The sequence below is a fragment of the Megalops cyprinoides genome, chromosome 2 (assembly GCF_013368585.1).
Source record: "Megalops cyprinoides isolate fMegCyp1 chromosome 2, fMegCyp1.pri, whole genome shotgun sequence".
Lineage (NCBI taxonomy): Eukaryota > Metazoa > Chordata > Actinopteri > Elopiformes > Megalopidae > Megalops > Megalops cyprinoides.
The window spans coordinates 56,833,778-56,856,671 of record NC_050584.1 but is presented as its reverse complement, the minus strand read 5'-3'; the positions used below and the strand labels follow the sequence as shown (position 1 = coordinate 56,856,671).

Here is a 22,894-nt window from a genome sequence, read left to right as displayed (position 1 = left end):
TTCTGCTATCTTCGATATGTGTTTTGCTGCAGTGTGCTGGAGCAGATTGGCTTTGGTTGGGAATCCAAAGAGGACATCTTTTCCCATGTGAATCTTAATTTTACTCCTCTGCATTTCTGTGAAGGCCAGTCATTTACATTCCTAATTAAGTTCATGAGTTCTTCCCTAAATCTCAATAAGCAATGGACATTAGGGACCTCATTAGCATACATATTTTCTTACGAAGAATCCTTCTTTAACTCAATGACAGTGGAAGGTTGTTCAAGGAATTACATAAGCAGTTTTTCCACAATTCTACAACTTTTACAAATTGCAAGGAATGTTTTGTGTAATGCTTAAAAACATGTCAACTAAATAAACATTTTTAAGAAATAATAAATATGAAAATACACGTCCCTTCACTGAATCTTGAAAAAGAAACAAACAAACTGGCTGTACTGTACTCGTAATTTCATCTGAGCACCATTCACGTTACACTGTTGGTGTACTCATTCATATACATGGCTAGCATACACAGATGTGCAAATCAGTGGATTCCTAACTTACCAGAAAAGCAACAAATATCAATGTAGACCACTAAAATCAGAGAATAGATCAAGGTATAACTGACTGGTGCCGAACTGTGGGAAAATAATACAGGCACTCTGAGTAGAGGAGTCAGGTAAGGACACAGTCTAATCTCTAAACCCGGTGATGACCTTACTGCACTGTGAACAGCGCAGAGCTGAGGGCTGACCCACTGCCATTTCACACTCATTACCTGAGGCTGTCATAAGCCAATGAGGCGCTAATGTAGGTATTTACAATTCTATTCACAACAGGTCAGCCAATGAGGTTTCAGGGTTTTGCAGCCAGAAATACTAGTCTGCAAGGGGTTAGATATCATCACAACATATTAGGGAGAAATTAATTATATTCACAGAAGAAATGGAGAAACCTTTTTGTTTATTCTAAAATGAATTGACTTTAGGCAAATCATGTGTGTTAATTGTCTATTGTAATGCATGTATAATTGATAAAATTTCCATTATGCAGGGAAAATTGTAGATTTTTTTTTCGAAGTTAATTTCCAAGTTAATTTTAATATAAACATATATATAGAATATATAGACACAGAACATTCAGCCTTTGTGTGCATCTAATGAATCATGTTGCCAGACCTTGGCTAAAAGAAATCAATTCACCACTAACGTAGCATTTTTTTAATGTTAAGACGATGAGATCCTGTTCAGCTGTGAGTGAATGTGACAGATGTGCACCAGGTACCTTGGATGTCCGTGCTGCTGTTGGATCGCCTCCCCTCCATCTTCCCCGGCCGCGCGTGAACTGGACTCTCGACCTCGTCGGCACTGTGGAAATCGCCCGAGGTGACTGACACCTGTGACAGGTTGCCATGAGAGGAGCTACTCATCGATCTCTTAGTGAACGGCAACCTGGAGGACAAGCGACAAACATGTTTAGCCACCCTGGTAAACTCGTGCAGTAATGTACCTTTATTTGCATATGTTTATCTACATAGTGCACCTTTTCTCCTCCTCTATTTCCTGGTTACTTTCATCAGGTGAAAAAAAAAAACGTTGTGAGAAGAAGCACAAGCTCTAGTGTACAGCTTTCAGAGAGAGGAATAAACACATTTCACTTTATCTGAATTTTTAAAGGCTTCAAAAATGAGCAGATATTGGAAAAAAAAAAATCAGAGAAAAAAGTTTTTCATTCATTTTTTTTTAATCCATGGACTGACATTTACAAGAAAATTACAGGCCTGATGCCTTCACTTTAAAATAACATTAACATGGATGAATGAAAAGGAGAATTTAATGATTGCTTCACTGTAGTCTTGACTTACATTATACACCAAGGGTGTCCAAACTGGAAGCCCCTGTGTGTGTTAATTTCTGTCCAAACTGAAAATGCAATTCCCCAAGTTTAATGAGCCGTTACTGGAGCTGTAGTTTCAATCAGCCAGCTACAATGCACCACCCTCTAAGGCCTCATTATGTATATATGTGTAGGATGTTTAATCCAGAATCTGATGATCGGTTGGATCAGCTGATACGTGTAAGATGTGACAAATGGTAAGATGTGCTCCTAAGGTTTGAAAGATTGACTGACAGAGGGAATCTCACTGGAGCCTTGCTCACAGAGGTTGCCCAAGCCATTCTGTGCAGTGAACCAAGATAAAAAATCGGAGCTCCTGAGGTTTTCCTCTCCTGCGCTCGGTATGAGTGAGCGTGGCTCCTGAGCTCCTGCTCAAACACTACTCACTCCCTCATCTTTACTAAGCAGCACTACTCTGTGCTTCTGTAAGAGGCAAGAGTGGTTCTGGCCATCGCTCTTTCCAAAGTAAAACTCCTTGGATTATTTTCTTTATGAGACAACGGATCCAGCCATACATCACTGACAAACATGCAGAACAACAGTTATTCAGAAACCAAAAGTTGTCTGCTTGTTCCCACACCAACATAATATTGTTCCTCAGGCATTTGCATACATTCAACGCAAGCAAATTCCAGTGGTCTGTGCTGGATAGAAACAAACTTCTATCTTCTTCAGAAACATACAGCCGACTCAGTATCTATAAAATACTACCAAATGTCTTTGTGTACACAGGGGGAAGAGAGGATCCTTCAGATATTTGCAGGGCTGTTTAAACTGATCCAAAAGTGGCGTGACCTTAACGGAGGAAAAAGCTCACCCGGCGTTCTGAGGGACCTGGCTGTCGAAGGAGAAGGACTCCACCCGGCTTCTGTCTTTGGGCAGACTCCTAACAAACTCAGAGTAGCGCAGGCCGGGCTCATACAGCTTGGCGTTCTCGCAGAGGGACTGGTAGTTGACGGGCAGGGAGACCACCTGGGCCTGCTGCATCTGGAACCAGTTCACCGTCACCTGCGGAAGAGCGAGCGGGCGGGCGGGGTGAGACGCTGCTGCTGCTGCTGCTGCTGCTTGCGAGGCGTGCGGAGGATGTGTGCGTACGTGCGCAAGTGTGCCGGCTCACCGCTTTCAGAGTCAGGTCGCACTGAAACACCAGCTCGCGGATCTGCGTCAGGATCTCGCTTTTGGCATTCGCCAGATCCATCTTCTTCACCTCAACATCGGCAACACAGGCTTTGTAGTGGTCGCTAGCCTCTTCGGCCTAAAACCAGGGAGAAGAAACATTTCTGAGGACCATAACATTAACGTTCACTCAGAAATATTACCCTGAAACCATTATTAACCATGGTTTGTACTGTTATTGGAGCACATCTAAAATCATACCCTTAATCTCATGTTATTTGCTGTGCCACCCCAATTTGTAAACTCCCGATCAACATGGTACATATCTTCGTGCTATACAAGGCCAATGTGTGTCAACACCAGTTCACTATCACTTTCATACCTTTCATAGAGTTGTACACCTATCAGACCAGTCCCCATATCAAGGACAGCCAGAAGAGATCACCTGGCCTAAATTATACATGTAGAACCCTGAACACTGTTCAGGCATCCCTGAGCCAACTGGAGATGTGAGGAACTTATAGGGATACCAGTCAACGGAATATTAGGGGTAGGGGGGTACCAGGCAAACTTTAGCACTAGGAAAAAAAAGAGCTCAACAGCATTTTAGTTAGGCCTTCACCTCAACAAGGGAAAAAGGTTACTTATTACTTATTATTATTATAAAAAAAAAAAAAATCAATCTGCTGTTCAGGGTTTTAATTTTGCCCCTCTTGCCCGCAGGGTGTGGGCACTGCGTGGGCGCATGTATTACATTCCCGATGTGAAAGTCCCTACTTCCTGTTGAGGAAGGAGAAACAAAGAGCAAAGTGTGCAGTGCAGGGAGCTCTCATCGTCCCACACAGAGGGAGCAGCGCCAGGGCTCCACCTTCTGCAGCGCCTCCTCCTCCAGCCTCCTCCTCTTCTCCAGCTGCTTGCCTCCGCCGCCCAGCTGCTCCTCCTCCACGCGGCTGGTGGAGCAGCGTGCCTTCTCGTAGTCCTCGCGCCGCTGCGCCTGCAGCAACCGGGCCTTCCTCAGCGCGCTGTCCGCCTCTTGCTGCAACATAGGAAACCCGCGCCGGCCTTTTACAAACACTGCTGACTGTGGCTTTTCACTTCCTACTGTGGGCCCAGCATGAATACTCACAGGCCTGCAAACATCCCCCCCCCCCCCCCCCCCAAACAAAGTCACACACAAACATATTCCCTCTGACAAACACAATTATGTAAATATATTCACCTGCACACACACACACAGTCTTACAAACACATTCATTCCCCCGGTACCCTTGTCACAACAATCCTGCATACAAACTCCCCACACAAACACAATTCCACAACCATATATACAGAAAGTCATGAAATTGCGACATTTACGTGCACACACTGGAATCCCCCCAAAACACACACACAACCACACACAAACATGTGTCCCATGCACAACCAGACACACTTGCTCACATAACACACACAATGTACCCACACATACGCTCACTTCAACGACTCTATTGGGCAATTTCCTTTAACAGGTCCCACAGCTGTGCAAAATCTAACACTTTCTATTTCAGACTTCTACCCATTTGTTTTCAGGGGTAAAATGATTCTCACTCCCCAGGCACTAAGAAATGAAAGCACATGACCAGAAGACACTAGAATTCGTGTGAATCTTTCAACAACAAGGCTACAATAATAGTTTTGAATATTTTTTAACACTCTCCCTGAAATCCAAAATAAAAGCACCTACCATCTTCTTTTGCTCCCTCTGCCACTGGTCTTTAATTTCTTTCCTGCGCTTATCAAGTTCAGTCTTGCGGCCAAGCAGAGGCTGGAGAATATGAACAAACAGTAATATTACATTACAATGTTATATATTGTTTTAAAACTATATAAAATTACACAATAAGTTTGAAATATATATAATATTATATACACATATATTAAATATAAAATTAATGTAATATTTAATATTGTTACATGCAAAACAATACACTCTACACATTAAAAAGTGTCAAAGAAAAAGTGGGACTGCATACAAAAAAATCAGTCTTGAACACTGCACCAAAAAGAGGCACTTCTACCTTTCTTACCTGAATAAACTTGTTGGACTGAAGGGCCGCTGCTGTCTGAAGAAGGACTTGGCTGTACTCAATGTCATTTTTAAAAGCAGACATGTAGATTTCCCGGAATGGCATGTACTCCTTTATCATAGTGAATAAAAGAAAAAATGTATTATTCATCAAGCAACATGAATGACCTTTCCAATATAGTATGGATATTTTTTTCAGTGCTGTGGTACATTCCAAGTGCTTATCTGTACAAAAAAAAATCTTTAAAAAACGTAAAACATTTGCAGTATGGATTACCATTACGATGCAGGCTGACAACCCACAGTGAATCTTCCCGCAGGTAATTACCTGTTGGCTCACAAGTGTCTTCGCAGATTCTGCCATTTTAGCGAAGCTTTTTGCGCATTCAATATCTGCAAACAGAGCTGGTGGTTACAAAATGTTCTTGCGGGCACAGTGGGAGTGTGCTGTCCGTCAAAAGTCCCCGAAGGTAAACAACAGTTTCTCTTAGTCGTCACGCATACCACACGAGAGAGAGCGTCCACCCCAAGCACGGGGCCACTGGACCGGAAATATGACTTTGAATGGAGGCAGGAGATATGTTGGAAAACGCACACTTAATTGCCAGGACGCTGTAATTGCTCAGAGCCGTCACGGTTGGCCGCTCACTCACCCAGGCTCAGCCTCTTCTCCACCCAGGACAGCACGTCTTTGGTGTACTTGGACCAGGCCTTGGCGTACAGCAGCGCTGACTCCACACCGCTGTCGCTGGTCAACAGCGCGCCGTCCAGCTCCTCTGCGCGCGGCAACAAAGACGACCCTACGAAGGCAGCCGAGAGGTCGGAGAAGGTGAGGAAGCAGCCCCGGCGCATGGCTCCCGGCTCTTAGCTCGCGCTCCAGCGACACTAAAGCTCCCCCGACCTTGGGCGCGGGTGGCATCTTAATTCCCACTGACACTAAGCAGGCGCGACAGGGATTTTTTTTTTTCCTCCCTCTCTCTCCCTTTAATATGACAGGCTGGTACAAGCGCGCCGCACTAGTCGTGCCAATCGCGTCTCCGCGCAAGAAGCTCGCGTCTCCACCGGACGCAGCCAGAGCCACGGCGCCTGTCAGCCTCACAACATCTGGTGACAGGGCTTGCATGCGTTTCTCATCTCAGACAAAACTTCCAAACAGGCAAAGAATGCAAGTGATTTAGGAGGACCCCGGTGCTTCCTAAACTTCACAAAACAGCGGCAGGGATGGCAGGAAGGAAACGTTCCAGCACGTCACTTTGTCACGCAGATGACGGGGGAATGGGGCGGGGGGGGGGGGTGGTTTCGCCAGCTGATTCCAACACGTTGTGAAATGGGTGTGAAGTGCTGCATCGACGGTGAGGAGAACTTTACCTGGCGGGTCATCTTTCTCCGGGACGCATGCTCCCGTCTCCACTGAGAGGTTCTCAAAAGACTGGGAATAAAAAGGAGCTTCAATGAGGACTCTTGTTTCTGATTGCCAAATTTCTCAGACCCAGAGGGGAGTTACCCCTCTCCCCTCCATCTCCACTATATAAAACATTTATTCGTTAATAAACATTAATTTAGAACAAGGCACTAGACAGCAGCATAACTATTTCCTAAACAGAAAGTGTTTCTCTTGAGTGTTTACAAAAAATGCTTATGCCTTCTTATCTTTGCGTTTTCCCTTTTAGAGTTAACTGTACATCTTTGGCCAGCTACAACATCCAATTCACACTCTTTAAATGGCCAGTGCCAACCACTCTGTTCTACATGACAGTAAGTAGAGCTCACTCGAATTCTCTGGGTCTCTTAATGTTTTCCTTTTTATAGTAAAATGTACATCTTTGGCCAGCTACAACATTTGATTCACACTCTTTTAAACGGCCGACACCAACACAGTTCTAACTGATTGTACGGGCAGCTCACCCTGCTTCTCCGGGTCTCTCGGAGGCCCAGTGCTGATCCGCTGTCTACATCTCCCATAAGGAAGTCAGACACTCTGGAGGAGGGAGAGAGGAGACAAGACACAGGTTCACTGCACTAATCTGCCGCTGGAACCACCATTACATAATGACATGACTCACTGCCTATGTACAGAATGAGTTAGGGGTTGGGGGGCAAGAGTCGAAATCAGTCAAAATCAAAGCTTCAACCTGCCCACTGAATCAGAATCATAAACCCAACACAAACAGTGATTGCGGTTTTAGTCAGACCCAGATGGCTTACAATAAATCAACAATATACTTTTTTCGTAACTTGTCTGGCAGGATGTTTCGAACTCATTCCAGCCTGGGACAACACACATGCAACACTCATTTCTCACATAACTTCTCAAACGTCCTTTATGCAATCAATAAATTAATAAATATCAGTTACTCCAAGTATCAACTCAATACCTATTTTTCTTAACAGTAAAACTGTCAGCGTTTCCAAGCTCTTTGTATTGAAAGCAAGCCTGTGAGCCAGGTGGTACTTACACATTGCCAAAAGTAAACGCCAATGTGTCGATAGAAGTGTATATCTCGCTGAAAAGATTCTGTTTATTTTCCTCATTCACTTCTTTGAAGTTCACACCTGTTGAAAGCAAAGAAAAAAAAACCCATGTGTCAAACCAGAACGAGGGAAAAATATGCTTTTCAGAGCTAAGCTAGAAGGGGCCTCTTCTTCATTTATGTAAAGATGTAAGTCTTTTTTCTTATAATTTCTTTTCAGAGCTTTCTTTACTGAACCCCAAGAAATAGTTTTAGGGGAGAAACACACAGCTGTTCCCTGACTTAGGCTGGAAATATCTTAGGGACGTGTTAATGGGGTCACTCTACAGCTCTGACTGTAATCTAGTGAAACATCGATTTCCTGCTGAGAGTCCAAACACCCTAATGGGTGAAAAAGAAAGGAAAAAAAAAACACCAACATAAACAAGCCATAATCAGAGTCCCCACAATAAACTTCCTCTCTGACTCAAACAACTGAGCAGGGAAAATAAACCTGCAGAATGTCACTAGAGACGTGCAGGCAGTCCCAAAAACACTGACGCCATTCCCTGCACACACATCTGACATCCTCAGTCCTTCCTCTCTCCTCAACAATGGGTGCTTCAAGAAATCTCAGAACTGACTCAGCCAGAGATGGCAGAGGATAAAAATTAAAACAATTTGGAGAAAATAGGCTAGATCTTCTTCTGCTAATCTTTTTTTTTGCCTAAATTTGGCAAGCTTGAACAAATCAGCCTCACATTAGTTTAACATGAGATACGTGTTACTTTTTAAAAGTTTACCTTTCTGCCATTCTGCACGTTTTGGAGACAAATCCTACCCTTCGGAGGGGTGAAACCCCGCAAGTCCAGTCTCAGAAACATTGTGCACATATGTGCTTCGGTAAACAGGAAACACAGGAGCAAAAATCACATGCAGAGAGCATCAAGCCGCCTAAAGCCCGGAGACTGCCCCAGAGCGGAGCTGCAGAACTCACCTTCAGCGGTGGTTTCCTGTCTGCGTGTTACCCTGCCACAGGAAATACTCCAGCACAGCTTGCCGTCTCACGTTCAAACCAACGCTTAACCCTGCCTCTGTGACTTCCCCACGCCTAAACTTTCCACCCTGCTCCCACAGCCCGAACACAAGACAAGCGCGCCGTGGTTCCAACCCAAACCACGGCTGGATTCGTTCCCGGTTCAGAGACAGAGAGACAGAGAGAGCGAGAGAGAGAGCTACACTGTCCAACAACCACTGGTGACCATTTTCGAAATTTACTCCACTCCTGTTGCAAAACGGCTTCCTAAAAAAAACCTCTTCAGCTAGATCCTCTAAAATGTTGTTTTTCGTTAACCAGAGGATATATCCCTCAAAGGATTTCTTGAAGATTTCGGACAGTCACAAGGTTCGACCCTCGGCCACGGCACCGCTGTAGAAATCAGGACAGAGGTACGCCAGTCCCTTCCCTCAATCCCAGCCGCGCGTCGTCCCACCTCCTTCCGCCAGTAGTGGCACTACGTCTCCAAAGCCGTGACGTCTTCCCCAGGACATCCTGAGGTCCACACAAACACAATGCCTACCCAGTGCAGCCTCTCACAATTCAAATATGGAAACTACGTCACCCCCAAAAGCAAGAGCCATTGTTTCTCTCAGTGCAGCACCACACAACCGTGACCGTCAGCCTGAAAGATTATGAAAAATGTTTTATGATTTGAGTTGATGTAATGTTAATTGGGAGCAAATATGGCTGACACTAACTGTGATTCATGGAACTGTTTTCAGATATCCAGATTGGCGCAGATTTGACCAATAAAATTTGTGATTTGGCCCTACACAATGGCTTATTAAGGTCTATAAAACACCCATCTAAATGTCTCGACCCCCAGACAGTGAATCCATTTTAGTTTACAACTATTGACTTACCCTGCCCACTTAGAGTAATTAAATCTTAAACTCACATATCCAGTATATTCAAAGTTTGGTTCAGTTAATTTTTGTAGAGCAAAGATGAAAGGTTACACATTCTCCTTTAAAATCGGCATTGTCCATTTCTTTTCTATCAACAGTCCAGAACTCCTGCAGAAATACTGTTGGCAAAAGCCAGGTAAAAGTTCTAGATTTTTCTATACATATTAAACACACACAATTTTTCCAGTGTAAATGACCTGAGGCTATCTGTCAGCTTCAAGGTCACAAATGTCAGGGGGTTAAAAAGGTAATGGGATGTAAACAAGAGCAATCTGTACCTCAGCTGTGATAAACAACTGCGCTCTGTCAGATCCCTGTGACTGCCCAAGAGAGACCGGAGCAAAAACGATTTTCAATAACCTCTGAAACCCGATGCCTTTGTAGCTAAGCAAGAGAGAAAAAAAAAAAAAAAAAGAAAAAACTTCCTTTACGTCTCTGTAGCATGAGAGAGAATCCAGATGGCTCCTTTACGAAAACAACACTACCGGCTTATTTCCTCAACCAGGGGAGATACGCCTTGAAATAATTACAGCAATCGCACAGTAAGAGTGCAAATATCATCAGCATGCTTTCTGGAATATGTTTCTGGAGGGGGATTTGAAACCACACATCCACATTCAAACCGCATATCCAGCCCAGATCTATCAAGCGCCCCAAACAAGAGTGCTCTCTTCGTTCTGGACATTGGCCAGCCCTCTGAAAGTCGTATCCCTGCTGTGAAAGTATGAATTAAGCAAAGCCTGAATGACTCCTACAGTATACACACTAAATACAGTGCCACTAGAGAGGAACGCATCAGGGCAGGTATCTGACATGCTGAATGCCACGCTTGCGATTCATGCTTCTCCTTTTAATTTCCTTTCCTCTGCCTGCTTTCACAGTAGTATGTCAGTATTACATTACCTGCAACAGCCCGCAGCAGGAGACAAACACTAGATGGAACGACGCTCTAGCCCCCTGGCGGAAAGGAATGTCACCAATTGGGTCTACTAGGGACGGTGGCTTTTTAGAAAGGCAGATATGTACGGCCATTCCTGCCAGCACAGCCCGCAGTGTGTGTGTGTGTGTGTGTGTGTGTGTGTGTGTGTGTGTGTGTGTGTGTGTGTGTGAGAAAGTTTGTTCCGGTCATCAGTGTTATTTCAAATTGCACTCAGGCCACATTCCATTTGAAGTACAAAAACAAACCACTGATTTTGTGATTCTTTCTTATCTGACTTATGGCTTGTTCTATCATGGCTTTAAGCCTAAACTGTCAGGGGTCAAACTTAACTTAAGTCTAAAGGGGGGCCTGGAGGATAGGGAGCAGTTTTAGAAATAAGTTGGACTGTTTCAGTCATCACAACATTCAGCACAAATGTGCTCTTTAGAGCCCTAATTATCATTGTCCAGGCAGGACCTCAAGCATCAGGAATTCCACTCCAGGATTAAGGATATCTTGGAACTGACCACAGTTCTTTTTTTGCACGGATACTGCCGCAGAGAGTTCAACGCTCAATGTCGATTCGATATCGAAAACAAATAAACTGCCCCCCGCAGATAGGAGGTGTTATCGTGCTGCGGCGAGAGCGCTGCTGTCGTGGTGAGGAATGCCTCCCCCCCAACTCACTCTGGGTCGCAGCGTTGCTGTTCTTCATTAACAGAGGGTTTTGCCAAAAGTATGCTGCTGAATCGAGGCCATTTTGGAATGCAAACTGGACCGAGGTACACTTTCAAATTCTTGTGCAAGGGCCAAGTGAAGAATTACACTGTACACAAGATCATATTTCTGGCAGGAGAACTGGCAAAGTGGGATTCCTCTGCTGTAATCTCTTAGGATACCACAAAAGCATGCATAATCGACCACTGGACATCAAATGGCTCTCTGATACAAAGTTCTTCATGTTACATAACTTCTGTTGCATGGCATGTACCAACCTTTATGGTGTCCCAAATTAATTGTGACATTAATAATTTTAAAATGATTTGTAATTACCAGTTTATGGGCCTACCCTCCAGACTTTAGACTCCAGACACGCTGACCACACCCTCCAAAAATATTTTTCCTTTCCAAAGAAGCATCCTCAGCACTGAGTAATGTAACTTTGTTATTCTTCATTTTATGCAACAGTTTTTGGCATTGCCAAGTGCACATTAGGGCGACCTCTGAGACGAATGTGAATTTATCCACATTACATAAGTTCTGTGTTACACCACAGTACAGTGGGTCCCAACTGGAGAATGTGCTCCACTGATATCATCTGAGCACCGCACAGATGCTTGACGACCTACAGTGCGCCTGAGAGGGGTGAGACAAGGAGGCCCTGCGTGACACATTCACCCCTGTCCCCAGTGGAATGAAACCAATTTACTGATGTGGGTTTTGAACCTGGGATGTAGGGCTCAGCCTATACTCAAGATGAGCGCCTTGCTTTTTAAGAAAAAACTGTAGTCCACATGCACGCTTAATATCTGTATTCCACTGCTTTGTCTGCTACCCCACAATGCCACATTGTGTGGGCCACTGCAGTCCTATGCATGACCTCTTCGGTCTGTCAGGAACACTTTTGGTTTTCATTCCATCTCTGACAGTAATGACTTTGCTGAACTTTGCTGGACAGGAAGGCAAGCCACCTGTGATTCCAGATAAGAGCAAGGCGTTTATAGAAAGCAACCAATAAAATCGCGCAGCAATTGTGACGTAATTACGGCGCATGAGCGGAAAAATGGAAAAGCTGCAGAAATAGAAAAGACAGGAATAGAAACACTCTAGTGGCCGGGTGGAACTGACCTTTGACCTTGGCGATGACGGTCCCCGCGGCACTGAGGATGTCCACGGAGTTCAGCGACTGGTGTTTGCCGATGACGGCCTTCAGGACCCTCAGCAGCTCCCCTAGGCGCTCGTGCACCACTCGGTGCAGGCAGTCCTGACTCTCTGCGAACGGCACAAGCACAGCATCTGAGGTCAGCGCACACTGCTACCCTTTGCCACTTCCCCTGCCTGCTCTCACATGCTCTCAACCCGCACTCTTCCACCACACGCTCACATAAAACAGAGGAGACGAGAAGCTGGCAAAGGACTCGTGTTGTGCTACAGTCTGCACGTTTAACTGTTAAGTGAATTTACAGAGGTTACTCAAATACCATGAGTGTCACATTCCACGGTCTCCTTTTCAAAATGGTGCTCTTCTCAAAAAAGTCTGACATCCCTCAAAATAACACCTTTCAAGAAGAAGTGAAATATTGCTATATTATTATATATATATAATATATAATATTATATATTATATATATATATATTAATATGCTATATTGCTGCCTGCCAGTGTAAGTCAACATTACCCTGAAAAAAATTTCAGAAAATGTTCATGTGACATAACCACTTGCAAATATACATTTTACAAGGCCAGAACGTTAGGTTACAGGTGGCAGTGTAGCATAGTGGTAGGGGGCAGTGCTCGTACCCGAAAGCTTGCCGCTTTGATTCCCTGCTGGGGCACTGCTGTTGTACCCTTGGGGAAGGTACTTAACCCAGAAATGCCTCAGTAAATATCCAGCTGTATGAATGGGAAACGTAAGAAACTGGAACCTACGTAAGTCACTCTGGATAAGAGTGTCTGCTAAAAAATGCCAATAATGTACTGTAACAGACTACCGATGGATGTAGAGGACTAAATGGGAAAATTTCACTGGCCCCACAAGCTCTCGAAACCTTTAATTTCCCGGCACAGATACTGCTGTGGTTCTGCTTGGCCCGCATCTGTTTTTGTGCATCTGAAAACGTGGCCATGGAAAGGTAAAGCGCCCGCGAGCGCACTTCCACCGGCATCAAAAGCTCCATTTGTGCTGACGGTCGGCGCGGGATTACGGAGCTCATGGAAAAGGGGATCAGGGAGATTTTAGCCGTCTCCCGTTTTTTTCACCCCTTTTTCGGTGCGGGACAAAAAGGGCCCGCAGTGGAACTAATGCTGTTGTGGAAGTGGCTGCCATGACAATGAGAGCTGTGCTCCGTTCAGGAAATCCAATCATTTGTGTGCCATGTTTGCAGAGTGCCGTTACTGCATGTGGACGTTTAAAAGATGCATTTCTACCGCTGCTACATTTGCAAAACAACATATTTATATATACATGCATATATGCATGCATGCACGCATACATACATACACACATACATACAAGCTTGTACCTTGTCTGGCCAACTGCTGAAACTTGGTCATGCAGCACTTCTAATACAGTGACTCTGTGCATGGCTTTCACTTGTGTTGTACTCACTTACCTCACTTGAAAGTCGTTTTGGATAAAAACATCTGCCAGATGAATAAAAGTAAATGTACACACACACACACACACACACATTGAAAACAGGCAAATGTATTGATTCGTACAGCCAATTGACTGCATTGGATCACTTTACAGAAAGACCTGACCCCCGTTGGACCCTCTCTAATTTAGCAAAAGCAGCTGAGGTCAAAATGTCAATGTACCCTGAGCAAAGAGCATGTAGAGTGAGCATCTAAAGGTACGTTTGCCCTGCTGTCATGACCTTAACATTTGACAGAGGGAGTCTTTGGATGAGCATGTGCACGAATGAATGTGGCGAAGAAGGTATGAGGGTCATGTCTCCTTTTCACATTCTCTGAGGCGCGGACTGCGTTCTCCCAGTACCCGTACACTTTTCCCAGCAGCCCACTGCCAACAGCCTCCCTACGGGGAGCCGAGAGTCAAGCGCCATTCTATGGCAACTGTGCTCATCCATCTTCATCAGGCGTCAGGCTCCGACGCTTCCAACGCAGTTACCTGTTGTTTTCTTATTAAAACCCTCTTTTGTTTCAGTCCCGGCCTCTCCCGTGGTCCTACAGTAAGTGTATGAATGAAGCCAAGAGTCCACCCTGGCCAGGAGATTCCTCATGCTGAGCTGAATTAGACATATGGATTTCTTACTCTGAGTGGGCAACCGCAGGGTGACTTCCTGTCAAGGCCTTTACCCCTCCTACAGCTCACTGGAATTAAGATGTTTGGTTTGGGTTTGTGCGTTCTGTAAAGGTTTGGGGAGGGAACCCTGTGCGCCACTGAATAAGTCAGGGGTGGGGGGGCGTAGTGCCTCTGGTGTGCTTTAGAAGGCCTCCCCCATTGAGGCATTACTGGATGAGCACACTGACTGGACTGTAATTGCCCTGCACTGTTTCAAAATCTCGCGGCTGACCCCAGGGTCAGGCCAAACACCATCACAATGCATAACCCACAGGCAACGTCACCTCCATTAGAACTGCACCCCGAGGTAGCAGTGCATGGAAAGCTTCATATTCTACAGACTGCAGCAGCAACACTCCAGGTAATGCAGTCTCTCATACACGACCCCAACAGCCTCACACCACACTACATCACTCACACAAGGCAACAGCACAAAGAGCAGAGATTGTGTCTTCTTAAAAAAGCGGGGATTAAAACGGGGGCTGTTACGAAAGGCTTTACTCAAAAACAAGAAAGAAAAGGCTGAGAAGTCCCATTGTGCAAGAGTATTTGGTGTTGAAATGAACACGAAATTGCAAAAACCTTCAAACTCCATCTGAAAAATCCTCAGTCTGCCTCAAGAACAAACACTGGTCTGTTCCACGGTCACGGCAAAGGCAAGAGTATCTAAGGGCTTTAAAAACATCAACTTTTTATCTAATCGTTTTGCTCATCTTCAATAAACAACATTTCACACTTCATAAGGGCCGGTGAGAGTTTTAAGGCAAGTTAGCCCAAGCTTAAAATTCTTAATCATTTGCATCCAATTAGCTATACAATTTGGACAGTATCACAAAGCTTCTTTCATCTCCAAACTATGCCATCTTTTTGTCCAATAAGAACAAGACACACTTCTGGTTTAATCCTTGAAGATCTGGAAAAAAAAAAAAAAAAAAAAAGATATCCAGTTCTCCAAAAAGCAGCACATCCTGACCAACTGACCTCTTACGATGTCCTAAAAACTAATTAGCAGGACATTAAGCTTCATCTCTGAGCCCAGCATGATGGAGCGTAATGTACCACAGGTCAACACTTAACCTCGTGGCTAAGCCCGAGTGCCGTACAATGGGCCGGGCCCAGCTCCCACGTGGAGGAGCACCAGAGACCTCCGGCCACGGCTCGCTCTCTGGGACAGTACAGGCTGTTTGAGGGAATCCCTCCCATTGTCCAAGGAGGTTGCCGGCACACAGAGGGCCTATGGAGACAAAGGGTTTTCACAGAATAATAAACTGAGGAGCTCAAGCTTTCGGGTGTTTGCGGAGGGGAAGGGGGGATTGAAGGATTGGGGGCATGAGGCTAAACTGGCCCACCCCCCTCTATTCTTTCCCCTGTATGCCCTCCCCTGACTTAGCTGCTGGCTGGCCGTCCACCCCCCCGCCCCCCCACCACCTTCCCGGGCTGCAGTACCGTGGGTGAAAAATGAGTTGTCCCGGGTAGCAGCCGGGCCCTGGATCCGGATCCCTGATAGAGAGGCCGCGGGGCTGGCAGCACCGATAACATTTTTACTTAATTAGCGTCATGGAAACCAACAAACCAACACTGCATTCCAGCTCTTTCTGTGTGTGTTTGTGTGTGTGTTTGTGTGTTTGTGTGTGTGTGTGTGTGTGTGTGTGTGTGTGTGTGTGTGTGTGTGTGTGTGTGTGTGTGTGGGGGGTGGGGGGGGGGCAATCCACAATAAAAACATCATGAGATCATTCACCATTGAGATGCCAACACGATATGAAAACCCACAGGCCTAAATCCCACAAAATACGTGGATAAGTGGCCTAATTAATCAGAGTGGCACACTACAAGAAGCAATTCCATCAATACAGACGGGAAGCCTATTTATTATTAGGTCAAGAATTTTTTTGAGTCTGAGTCTCATGTAGTTTACGCGATCAAGCCTTTTCAATCTGGGGCAACCTGGAGTGTTCACTGTACCTCCCAATTTACTTCTGTTTAACAGTGCTCATATCATTGTGATCGGTAACACACAAATGGCTCTGAAAATCTTGGCGACTCACTCCGTGATTGCAACTTTGCTTAACTGTGCATTTGAATATACTGGCCACCTATCTATTGGTCAAATAAAAATACCAACTATCAGTTGCTCTTGGAAATGGATGGATGCAGCACAATGGCATAAGTGGGAGTTAACTCCACCTCTGCAACACAACAAAAGCACAAATGCCCCAAGCAAGGAGGGGTAGCAAACAGCACTGACAAGGACCGAATAAAATGCCACAAATGAATAGCCATGTGGCCAACTGACGAACCAGAGGGCTACTTTACAGCTGACAGCTCCAACAAGGCTCACAAACATCAGGTTGTGCTACAGTCCATTTTTTCCACTCTTTTTTTACCTGAAGTGAATGAAATGAACAGAGAACATTCTAGAAAAAAGTAGCAAAAGGCTGTAATTTCTAGATAATGACCCCGCTTTAAACTTGTAATTTCTCTCTCCCTGGACTGTCACCGTTAAAAAAATCTCAGATTCAGAGATGCATACATACATCCTCCATCTCATGCACTGCTGAATAAATACTCTTCACAAATACAGATTACGACTGCATGCTTGGCCAAAACTAGGAAATGCCATCCCATGTGGCCCATTTTCTGGGAGGCTCAGTGTGAACCGTAACATGAGTGAGATTCCAGCTGAAAAGCACAGCACAGGGAAAATACGACCTGCATCTCACCTCTCCAAGCCCCTGAGGTTTTACTACAGTAGGTGTGTATGTAGGTACAGTATGCATGCACGTGTGCACGTGAGTGTGTGCCAGCTTCTTTAATTTATTGTGAAAGCTTAGATCAAACAGCATTGGGTGTGACAGTTTGAATTAGGTGCACCTATGCAGCCAGCCAGCACGGTTAACAAGCTCTGCGGTTCTGAAGTGATTTAAAGCACTGGGCATTATGCGCGGCGCCACAGCAAAGCGGGACTTCATGAATAGATGCCAGCAGGCACTCTGAATAAGTAAAATTAACCTTTATAGTCCTCTTTTAAAAGGCAGAAAACATCAAATCACTTAACCTCTGACACAAGCCATTCTTTCAGTGGTGAGATGGACCATTAGCTAGCATGGGCCCAGAGGCACTTTCTCTTTGGCCTGACCCACCTCAGAGAAGCACGCAGACCACCTACAGCCCAGCCCAAGGGGTGAGGAGATTACATGCCGCCTGAGAAGAAGAGAGCGGTGCCTGGTGAGGAGAGCCATGCCTGGCCCTGCTGCCTCACCTTTGATGCGTTTTTTTTCCCATGACCACAGACAATAGGCCACCACCAAAGAGCTGCTACAGGGAAGGCAGAGCACCTTCCCTGTAGGTCCTGACCATTTAGAGTGGACAGTGGCACAGGTTGCTCATTAGCATGACAAAAGAGATGGGCACCGCAGTATAGAGTGAGGTTTTAGCCACAATGGAGGGAGGATAACACCTCCCAGAGACACCAGTTTCATGACTTGAGCATACAGAGAGAAGCAGATGAACCCATAGTGTCAGGAACAGAACGGGAGGTGTGACACTGCAATATCTTACTGTACCATGTTGCTGTGAAGAGGTGACATTGAGAGCTCAGAACAGAAATGGCTGACTGACAAAGGCATGCTCTAGAATTTGTGGTGCCAACCTCAAAACCTCTTTGTTTGTGCCCTAATGTCAATGACTGCTATTTTATTAGTGAATAACAATGCTAGATCAAAAGTGCAAAAGAATGTATTATTTATTTTAACTTTGAAACGGAATGTGTGAAAAAAAACATGTTTTCTTTCAAACCATGGGGGCCGATCAAGTGCGCGTTCAGCACAATTTTGGCAAGTATGGGCCTACAAAAACCTATCGCAGAAAACTATGCGCTCTACTCTGCTTGAAACCAGATTGCATTACATGCTCTAACATTAACATTAACATCTAACGTTACAACAATATTACTGAGTATCCTCTCCCTTGCAATGGCCCAAAATAGATTTCCCCTTGCCTCGGCTTGTTTAAACTTGGATATTGTTTGCTCTGTCTTTGCATACAAATGTGAAGCTTATTGTGAGTTGCGAGGAATTTGCTTTTCCTTGCATGTCTGTACCGAGCTGTCCATCACAGGGAGGAGACAGGCAGGCCTTCTCTCAGCAGCCCCTGTTTGTATGGAGGCTGGCATTCCAGCTATGCTTTATTTGGGAGATGTTTGAAAACTCCCACGGAGCAGCAGCGGACTGGCAGCCAACACGCACGGCTTAAGCCCCCCGAGCCCAGCGCTCTCTCACCCTCGTCTGCTTAACATGGCCGCAGTGTCTCTCTCTCTCTCTCTCGCTCTCCCTCCCTCCCTCACGCCGGACCAGCTCTGTCGGGGGTCAGGGAATTAAGGCCAGAGAACAGACAGGGGCTTGTGCCTTCCTGTCAGCAAGAGGAGAAACACGGTGGTCAAGTTCAAAGGCCACCGATTCGGCATGAGAAGAGCCACGGGGTTTGTGTCCAAATATCACCTCCCGACATAGCATTTTTGAGAGTTGCCGATTTGCTCAGTGGTTGTTCGTCTGTTAAGTTTAAGCTGAATCATATGCATCTCAGGAGTTTATTTCAAGGAGTTTATTCAGTTGTTATTTACACCATATACAGCCAGAATGCAAATGACATGCACAGTGCAATGTGTACACATTCACCAGATAAAGATTAAAGGCTCTGAACATCTCAGAAAGCAAAAGCAGCCGATACAGAGGAAGTGGTAATAGACATTGCTCAATAAACAAAATAAAGGATAACAGCACACTTATCAGTGCTTCAGTTTGTGTGACACAGCCATAAAAGATGGGTGCCTTGCCAAGCACTTTTTTCCCCCCCTCCGGTTCAATGAATGATTTAACAATGGTAATCAGCACAACTCTATTTAGTGGTGGTTCTCTGCCAGTAGGAGGACATGATTATAATGTATGTCAGGTCACTCTGTGGGCATGGAACATCTTCATGCTGGGCCTAGTTAACTACAAAGGATCGGGCTCATTTAAAAACCAGCTGCAGATAATGTAAATGTAGGTCCTGTGATAAAAGCATTATGTCACAACAATGGGATCAAGGAGCACACTTGATATTTGCCGGATGGGGGTATTGTTTTGCTGGGGGGGGGGGGGGGGCAGAGAAGACCCGCGAAAATCAACTGAAGTGAGCACTTGGATGAGCTCCCCCCTGTCTTGGAGGAAGGGACGTGTGTCCCCCCCCCCCCCCCCCCCCCCACCACCACCACCACCCTGTCTGCGCCACTCCCCAGCCACGCTTCACGCTCGGTCTGTTCACGTTTTGTTTACCCTACATCAAACGGGGACCCCTTTTTTACTTTACCCATGAGCACTTTAGCATTATTATGCATGATTGACAAAGCTGGCCCGCTGGTTCTCTCCCCTCCCCCCCATCCCTCACATGGGACGACTTAGGATGACCGGTTGTGAGTACTGCCTAGCATGGCCTTACCTACTGGTTTACAGCCTCTCCTCTTTGATGGGCATTGTTAACAACCCGATGGGGAACGTTCGTCTGAAATTTATATCAGCTTCAGGTCTGGAAGGATTAAGGTAAACATCTTGATGCTTTTAACAAATTAACCTTGATGTTCCACATGTGTCTTGGCCTACTAATGCAGGAATGCGATACCAGTACTGTACATGGCTGCCTATACGGAAGATGACACATGGCCACATGACTTCCCCTTAGACAGAAGGTTCCACTCGGTAAGCCCCTGACAGAAATACCTTTAGCTGATTAGTCCATGTTTATATTTTACCCTTGAGTGGGGACTCAGTGAAGTAGGAGGGTGGGGTGTAGCTCTTGATCATTGGAGAGAGGGGGGGGGGGGGGGGGGGGGGCTAAGCACAAAAAGTCGCAATCTGCTTCTACAGATGCAACGTGGCAAAATCTCTTCCCAGCTCTAAAATGCTGCAAGGAATAAAAGCTGATGGCAATTAAAAAAAATTCAATTATCCAATTACCACATTTTGTTGGTATGCTGCAAAGTTCTGCTGAAGCACTGTTATAAACTGGAAATAGAATACACACTTTTGTTTTCTGTGTTTTTAACAGTATCACCTTTGCCCCAGATTTGCAAATTCACCTTCTGTAAATAGCTACAAAAACCATATGAGCTGTCTACTGAGTGCTCATGATGTGTTTTCCTGTAAGCAAGGCAGTGGAGTTGACAATATGTGATGGCATATTGACTTGTCTTCTCTAGGGCAACTTTAATCTGGGGAGTTGTGGGGGGCAGGGGTTAGAGGAACCTCAATTTATAAATTTGCCATCTCGGTTTCAGATCATTTGTCTGGGGTTAAGGTTGGGGGGAGGGGGGCTCCAGGGAGCCTAATCTAATATGGATAGATTTAGTGTCTTGGCTTCAAATCTTCAAGGCAACAATGCACATGCTTAACCTAATTTCAGTAAAAGAGATTACTGAGGGCACACTCAGTGTGTGCGCATTTGAAAACTAAGGTTTCTTTGGGCTTTGCTGGAGTTTATTTTCCCTTTGATATGTACTGCACTGTCTACAGAGTTGGGCCCATGACACCACATTTCAAAACAACATCTCATTAAATGAAAAGGCTGTCTGCTGCCACGTTCTCCACTAATACCAACAACAGGTGGTTTCGCTGGCCTGTCTGAGCTCGCCTCGGCTCCATGTCGCATCAGACTCCCATGCTGTGCCCGTGTGATTCATCATTGAGACACGCACTGGGGCGGGTCCACCCATCACCACCCCCCCCCCCCCCACCCCCACCCCCACCCCCACTGGGGTCCAAAAAGGAGCCCACACCAGCAGACGTCTCCAACTAGTCCCCTCATCCAGATCTCCCCGTGGAGGAGGCATTCCACAATCCACCCCACATGGAATTACTCAACATCTGCAACCGGCTGGGTAACACGAGCACCGTCAGCCTGAGCCCAGCCAGGCCCCTGGCAGTTTCCACACTTTGCACAATGCCTGTGACAGTTGGAAAAGGGAAGTGACTTGCTTCCAGAGAATTCAACCTTCTGAGGGAAGGAGGATCTCAGTCTTTAAAAATGTGACAGGATATGCTGTCAAAAAAAAGTAAAATAAAAAGGTACCACGACTTTCAGAGTTACGTTCACAGTTACATGCTATAACCGATAAGCCACTGGAGTTTCACACTGTAGTTTGCCGTTGAGGCATATGAGCTGTCCAGGAGAAAACTCACAACTCACACAAAGATCACTGAGGCTCCGCTCATGGCACATTAACTGTACCACATAGAGAATGTGTCATTTTATTTGTCAGAAATGAAGCATAAAGAATAAAAACTTCCCTTAAGAGGAGTGTGCAAATGTCGATTTTGTGTTTTTCCAGGACACCTGCCAGTTCACATCCTCCTCATCTTTAGTAATGTGATCAGCAAGTAGGCAAATGCATGAGCAAAGCAAAGTTCCTGTCCAAGCCCTTATTTCCACTGTAACTGAATCAACTGAGTTTTGCGGTCACCATTTTCCAGACTGCCTAGAGCAAGAGTCATGCCTTCAGTTCATTCTAAGAACACTTCTCCAGAGCTCAGAAAACAGTGTCGTCTGCAGAGCTGGGTTTGGAGGACATCTACAATTCTTTGCAGGGACTAACATGTCCACACAGTGAGGTCAACAGCTTCAATGGCCTTTGAGGTGTCATTTTGTCCAGATGGGATTCTGAGTCAAAACAGGCCTATAAGTCAACAGGCTTGTCAGTCTCTTACAATATGCCAAATTGTAATTGAAAACCACTGTAAATAAGCCCTCCTTCTTTCCATAGCTGGTGTCCTAGTTGTCATCACTGCTGCTTCATTTCAACAGACACCTTTAATGCCACAGGAAGAGACCTCTGATGGTGAAAATGAGCAGAAATAGCCGTCAACAACACCAGGGTGAGTAATTCGCTGGCAAGACGGGTCTAGCACACTGCGGTGTTGTGACAAAGCATGACATCAGCATTGGTACAAAAAAGCACCTCGGTGTCAGGACCCCTGTAATGCATACAGAGCCCGGGTGATATACTGAGGGGCCAATGCTTTCCCCCCCTTTTTACATGCTTATCCACGGTTATAAATTTGCCAAGCCCACACAATCCAGCCACCATGCTGGAACTCCTCTCCGGGGGCTCTCTAACTGCTGCGCTTGCACCAGAACTAATTCCCTGAGCTGCATCCGGGCCCATTCCCATAAATCCCCACTCCAGGAGACACACCCAACAAGAGACCCACAAAGCAAGCTTCACATTCTGTGGGGAAAATAAAGAAACACATCTACAAATCTCTTATTTAAATGTGGCAGGCAGTTAAGCTACAAATAGATGTAGGCCTGCTAAAAAAAAAAAAAAAAAAAAGAACACCACCCACAGCATTTAAGCATTTTGGGTGTGGGCTTGTAAAATAGTTCATTTCACTTTATCTACTTAACTGCCAATCTATGCAAGGAAATTCGAACCCTGGTC

General features: G+C 45.5%; 1 protein-coding gene across 3 annotated transcripts in view; it reads right to left on the bottom strand.

Annotated features, from left to right (window-relative positions):
• Positions 1 to 22,894, bottom strand: part of arhgap29a (Rho GTPase activating protein 29a) — a 39,954-nt gene that overhangs the window by 5,502 nt on the left and 11,558 nt on the right. Inside the window, exons 3-14 of one of the 3 annotated variants that reach the window (XM_036521881.1) lie at positions 12,245 to 12,388; positions 7,516 to 7,612; positions 6,965 to 7,037; positions 6,428 to 6,488; positions 5,713 to 5,859; positions 5,388 to 5,452; positions 5,061 to 5,171; positions 4,718 to 4,798; positions 3,863 to 4,030; positions 2,996 to 3,133; positions 2,696 to 2,886; positions 1,267 to 1,433 (exon numbers count right to left, since the gene is read on the bottom strand). In XM_036521881.1, the coding sequence (XP_036377774.1) occupies positions 1,267 to 1,433; positions 2,696 to 2,886; positions 2,996 to 3,133; positions 3,863 to 4,030; positions 4,718 to 4,798; positions 5,061 to 5,171; positions 5,388 to 5,452; positions 5,713 to 5,859; positions 6,428 to 6,488; positions 6,965 to 7,037; positions 7,516 to 7,612; positions 12,245 to 12,388 (1,443 nt within the window). Of the gene's footprint in view, positions 1 to 1,266; positions 1,434 to 2,695; positions 2,887 to 2,995; positions 3,134 to 3,862; positions 4,031 to 4,717; positions 4,799 to 5,060; positions 5,172 to 5,387; positions 5,453 to 5,712; positions 5,860 to 6,427; positions 6,489 to 6,964; positions 7,038 to 7,515; positions 7,613 to 8,312; positions 8,377 to 8,506; positions 8,926 to 12,244; positions 12,389 to 22,894 lie in introns of those variants that run through there. The other 2 variants (XM_036521883.1, XM_036521884.1) reach the window with 2 other exon arrangements.